The sequence below is a fragment of the Propithecus coquereli genome, unplaced genomic scaffold (genome assembly GCF_000956105.1).
Source record: "Propithecus coquereli isolate 6110/MARCELLA unplaced genomic scaffold, Pcoq_1.0 Scaffold126, whole genome shotgun sequence".
Taxonomy (NCBI): domain Eukaryota; kingdom Metazoa; phylum Chordata; class Mammalia; order Primates; family Indriidae; genus Propithecus; species Propithecus coquereli.
This window is the reverse complement of record NW_012136747.1, coordinates 387,275-392,713: the sequence shown is the minus strand read 5'-3', so window position 1 is coordinate 392,713 and position 5,439 is coordinate 387,275. Positions and strand designations below refer to the sequence as shown.

At 46.4% G+C, this 5,439-nt stretch overlaps 1 protein-coding gene across 1 annotated transcript in view; it reads right to left on the bottom strand.

Moving 5' to 3' along the window:
• Positions 1 to 30: 30 nt before the first annotated feature.
• MCAT (malonyl CoA:ACP acyltransferase (mitochondrial)) overlaps positions 31 to 5,439 on the bottom strand; it is an 8,042-nt gene continuing 2,633 nt past the window's right edge. Inside the window, exons 2-4 of the mRNA XM_012637964.1 lie at positions 3,295 to 3,320; positions 2,677 to 3,007; positions 31 to 693 (exon numbers count right to left, since the gene is read on the bottom strand). Of these exons, the coding sequence (XP_012493418.1) occupies positions 262 to 693; positions 2,677 to 3,007; positions 3,295 to 3,320 (789 nt within the window). The 3' untranslated portion in view covers positions 31 to 261. The remainder of the gene's footprint in view (positions 694 to 2,676; positions 3,008 to 3,294; positions 3,321 to 5,439) is intronic.

Here is a 5,439-nt window from a genome sequence, read left to right as displayed (position 1 = left end):
CCCGGGGGGCTCTCCATGAGGAAGCCAGGGCCCCCCTTCCCAGGCACCTGCACACTCCCGCACCTTGCTGAAGGACCCTCTCCTACCAGGGCAGAGGCTGCTCGCTCTCTGGCATCCAGCAGGCACTCAACACGTACTTCTTGGGTGAGTAGACAAATGTGGGACCAGTCTCCCAGCTGTTGAATGAGGGGTGAACAAAATTGGCGGAGCAGGCGCAGCCCACAGCCTGTACTGTGAGGACAGACGGGGTCACCGCGGAGACTACTCGGGGTCCGGGTCTGGGTCCTCGGTGGCCTGCAGCACGTCCACGTGGCTGTACGACTTCCAGGCCTGCAGGTTACAGTTCTTCAGGATGGTTCCCAGCTGCTGCCCAGGGCCCACTTCGAAAGTCTGGGGGAACGCAGTGCCTTTCTTCCTTGTGTATATGGCGTGCATCGTCTGTTCCCACTTCACCGGGGAGACCACCTGCTGGACCAGCAGCTCCTGGATGTGCTTGGGGTGCATGTATCTGTTCCCATTGATGTTTGAGTGGACGGAAACCAGAGGCTTCTTAATGCTGATTGTCTTTAAAACTTGTGCCAGTGGCTCCACGGCTGGCTCCATGAGGCGGGTGTGGAACCCACCACTAACTGGCAACAGCTTGGTGCGTCTGAAGTGATACTTAGAGGAATTCTTCTGGAGAAACTTCAAAGCCTGGAAAAGAAAGGAGGTTTAAGCCAAGCAAATCTTACGGGAAGACATGCAGAGGCAAAAGTCAGCATCAGCAACATCACAGCCCTCTGTATATCATTGATTTTGAGAGGCAGGGTCTTGCTATGTTGCCCAGGCTGGTCTTGAACTCCTGGTCTCAAGCAATCCTCCTGCCTTGGCCTCCCTAGCAGCTGGGAATGTCGGCGTGAGCCACTGCACCCAGCAGCCCTATGTATACAATATGCTTATTCCCACATGTTTGCACACGTCCTATATCCCACAAACCATGAGCCATGTGGTTTGCCATGACCTTAACTCACTTTTTTAGTTCCAGTTAAAATTAGTTGTCCCAAAAGTCCTCCTTTAGGGATATGACCATTCACATACTGCACCTGGGAAAGTGACCATAGCATGGTTGACAGAGACCCAAAGCTGTTAAACATGGAAACATTGCTCTGTCCATCCAGCCCAGTACTGTCACTTACTAGCTTGGTGGCCCAGGCAAACCACTTAACATTTTGGAACCTCTTCTTTCTCATCCTGAAAATAAGTACAATTCCATCTACTTCACAAGGTTGCTGGGAAGAGCAAATCCCAGAAGGTGTGTGAGTGTCTGATAAAGGAAAAAGCACTATTTAATTAGTGTTAGTTTTCGATGGGAATTCTGCTACCCTCTGGTAATTTTTTTTTTTTGAGACCGAGTCTCTGTTGCCTCGGTGAGTCCAATGGCGTCAGCCTAGCTCACTGCAACCTCCAACTTCTGGGCTCAAGTTATCTTCCTGCCTCAGCCTCCCAAGTAGCTGGGACTACAGGCGCTTGCCACCACGCCTGGCTAATTTTTCTATTTTTAGTAGAGACGCGGTCTCGCTGTTGCTCAGGCTGGTCTTGAACTCCTGAGCTCAAGCCATCCTCCTGCCTTGGCCTCCCAAGGTGCCAGCCCTCGCATAATTTTTAACAAGCCTGTTTTCTTTTTTACTCCATAATCTTCAAGATAAAAATTCAGAAGGAAAATCCAAGGCCCATTTCACAACACAGGGTCTGGGGTGTTGTCACCCTCACTTGGGGTTTCTCTAGAGAAAAAAAGAGGCTTCTCTCCCTTAAGCCCAAAGCCTCCTGAAAAGGGCACCTCACCTCAGAAAGGGCCTCGGGGGCTAGCCAACAGGTCTAAACGCTTGCAACTAAACTGTGTGCAACCATAAAATTTGCAAAGATCTTTAAAATAGCAGATATTTTTTTTTTGCACATGAATATTTATTAAAAATTTTTTTTTGTTTTTTTAGAGACAGGGTCTTACTCTGTCACCCAGGCTAGAGTGCAGTGGTGCAATCATAGCTCACTGCAGCCTCTCTGCTCGGGATGCTCCCCGCCTGGCAAACTCACGCTTGTCCTCCAGGTGCCGCCTCTGCAGGCCCACCGGTAGTCACCCTGACCCTGACCATGCCCCTTCACCTGGAGCCATCTTCTCATGGCTGCTCCTCCTTTGACGGCAGGAACCCTGGCTAATCAGCCTGTGTCCCCAGAGCTCGTTACATAGGAGCTGCTTGATAAATGTTCGGAGAAGCAGCAAATGGAAGGAAAGACAGCAGAAAGGAAATTAACTTGGGTGCAAAAACACACACCCAAAAAAGAGCAGCAGGGCACAGGAATCCAACAGAAAACAGCTCTCTTTTCTGTAAGGAAGCAACCACATCAGGGGTTCATGAGAGCCCAGAACGTACTACAGGTAGGCCCTGGAGATCACCTGGTCCTGTCCCTTTACCTTAGATGCGCGCTGGGCAATTTGTTCTGCCAGCATACGCTGGGGATTGGGGCAGTGTCCCGGCCTCCAGTCTCCCTCTGCAGTGCTTGGTCTGCCACATACTCCCCCACCCCAAATACTTCCTAAGACCAGGTGCGGCAGAGCGCCCACCACACTGCTGGTGTAGGGCAATTCCCACCCTCCATACTGGACTGGCGACTATCGAGGAAGTTCCCATCCACACCAACCTCTAGGTGTCCTGAAATCACCCTGCACTCAGGAAAGAGGTAGTTGGACACCTCACACACGGGGTTCTCTATGCCCAAAGACTTGCAGTGCTCCTGGGCTTCCAAACAGGCGAAGGTGAACTTGGCCTCAGGCCGGCCAAGGACAGACAACATTCCACTGGGAACAGCTTCTGAAGCTTCCTGCATGGCCTCAGCTCGGATTTTCACCGCATACAAACCTGTCCAGAGAGAAGAGCATTTGGAAAAATCAGGACTCATAATGAAGGAGGGAGGCCAGACCCGAAAGGAAAAGCACAAACTCCATTCTGTGCCAGAGACACTGGCAGTGGTGCTGGACACCAGCCCACGGGGCCCGTGTTGCACATGTCTCCACGTACTATGCAGAGCTGTTACTGCCATTGGCACTATACAAATTAACCCAACTTTCCTGTCTTAAAGTTGGTTTGGTGTAGGACAGTGGTTCTCAACAGCGGCTGATTCTGTCCTAGAGCAGTGTCTGGAGAAATTTTCTGGTTGTCACAACTAGGGGAGACAGAGTGCTACTGACATCTAGTGGGTAAAGGCCTAGGATGCTCCTCAACATTCCATGATGCACAGGACTGTGCCCCCAAAACAAACGTGAACAGCGCCACTGCTGAGAAGCCCTGGGGAAGGGTAAAGAGGAACAGACTTGGAGCTACATGCCTTGGGCGAGTCACAACCTCCTTCTGGTTCAAATTTTTAGTTCGCAAAATGAGGATAATAAAATTCAATCTGCCTAGGTTGTTGTGAAAACCAGAAATCGTTGTTTATTAAGAGAAATCATGTAGAACAGGAAAAATAATTAAGAACTACGAGATACACGGGCTGCTATACAAACTACAAACAAGTACATGAATTTCAGCAGCACATAATTGGCAAAAATGAAGTGTTACTGTGACACAGCCAAGGCAGATGAACTGAAACGTGGGGCTCCTGATTCAGTGTCGCTCAAGTGCACGGTGAGAGGACACGCAGGTGGCTCCAAAGAGTGACGTAAGAGTGGCCTGTAACTACCAGACACCCAACATCCTAGCCCTGGGTCTGCTCCCTGGGCAGAGAGGGGAGATGACCAGACCAAGGAGAGATTAAGAGAGCCACTCAGGGTTTGAAGGGACAACACAGAGGGTGTGAGGAGAAAGTCCTGCACCCTTTCTCATTAACACATCTTCACGCACTCGGCACTTACATATTTTATATTTGTGCCAGACTTTCAGCCCCCTTACCAAGAATTGTGGAACAAATACATTAAGAGCCTGTGACAGGAAGTAGGAGAAAACACACAAGGAAAGTGGAGAGAACATGTGGAAATCCTTCCCTGCAGGCATTAAAGCAGTAACTATGCAGAATGTCAAGGGAAAAACTGAACACAAAATTGCAAATATGCTGTAATTCTGTAAGTTATGTACACATGAAATGATAAAATGATACGTGTAATACAACAGTGTCATTAGCATGTGAAATTATGCAATTTTCTTTTATGTAACATTTCATTAATAGTGCTATAATGCTTCTTTTAAAAAAAATGAGGTGAAATTCACATAAAATATAATTAACCATTTTAAAGTGTATAATTCGGTGGCATTAATATTTTATGTACTCATAATGTTGTGCAACCACCAGCTTGCTCTCTCTGGTTTCAGAATCTTTTCATCACCCCATAAAAACACCCACATCAAGTAATCGCTCCCCATTTCTTCCTCCCTCCACCCCTAGTAACCTCTAATCTGTTGTCTCTATAGATTGGACTCACGTATTCTGGACATTTCATATGAAAGGAATCATACAATATGTGACTTCTGTCTGGCTTCTTTCACCTAGGACAACATTTTCAAGGTTCATCCCTGTTGTAGCATGTATCAGTATTTTATTCCTTTTTATCATTTAAAAATATTCCATTGTATGGCTATACCACAATCTGTAATCTATTCATCAGATGATGAACATTTTGGGCTGTTCTACCTTCTGGCTATTGTGAATAATACTGCTATAAACAATTTCTGTACAAGTTTCTCTGTGTGGACATTTTAATTTCTTAAGTATATGCATATGAGTAGAATTTCTGGGTCAAATGGTAATTATATTCAACTTTTTGAGGAATTGGCCAAACTGTTTTCCACAGTGACTCCACCATTTTGCATTCCCACCAGCAACGTATGAGGGTTTCTATTTTTCTACATACTTACTATTTTTCTTTATTTTTTTAAAAATAAAAGCCATCTTAGTGGGTGTGAAGTGTTATTTCATTGTGATATTGACTGCATTTCCCTAATTATTAGTGATGTTAACCATCTTGTTATGTGCTTGCTGGCCATTTGAATATCTTCTTTGGAGAAATGTCTATTCAACTCCCTTGCCTGTATTTAACTATGAGCAAAAAATTTAACTGTTTTAACTATAAGTAAAAATCTTAAGAAGTAAAAGTGATATGGCTCAAGATCAAATATTCATTTTCTCTTTTTCATTATTCAGTGAGCGTCTACTAAGCATCCACCTTGCTTGGTGGCACTGGGGGGGATGATAACACAGGGTAGTGGGGAAGACAGTCAAACAAGCAGAGTTCATGAGATTATAAAGAGAATGGAGGCGCCGTGGCTCACCCCTGTAATCCTAGCACTTTGGGAGGCCAAAGCGGAAGGATCTCTGAGACCAGCCTGGGCAACATAATAGAGATCCTGTCTCTACAAAAATTAAAAAATTAGCTGGGCATGGTGGTGTATGTCTCTAGTTCCTCCCAGCTTCCGG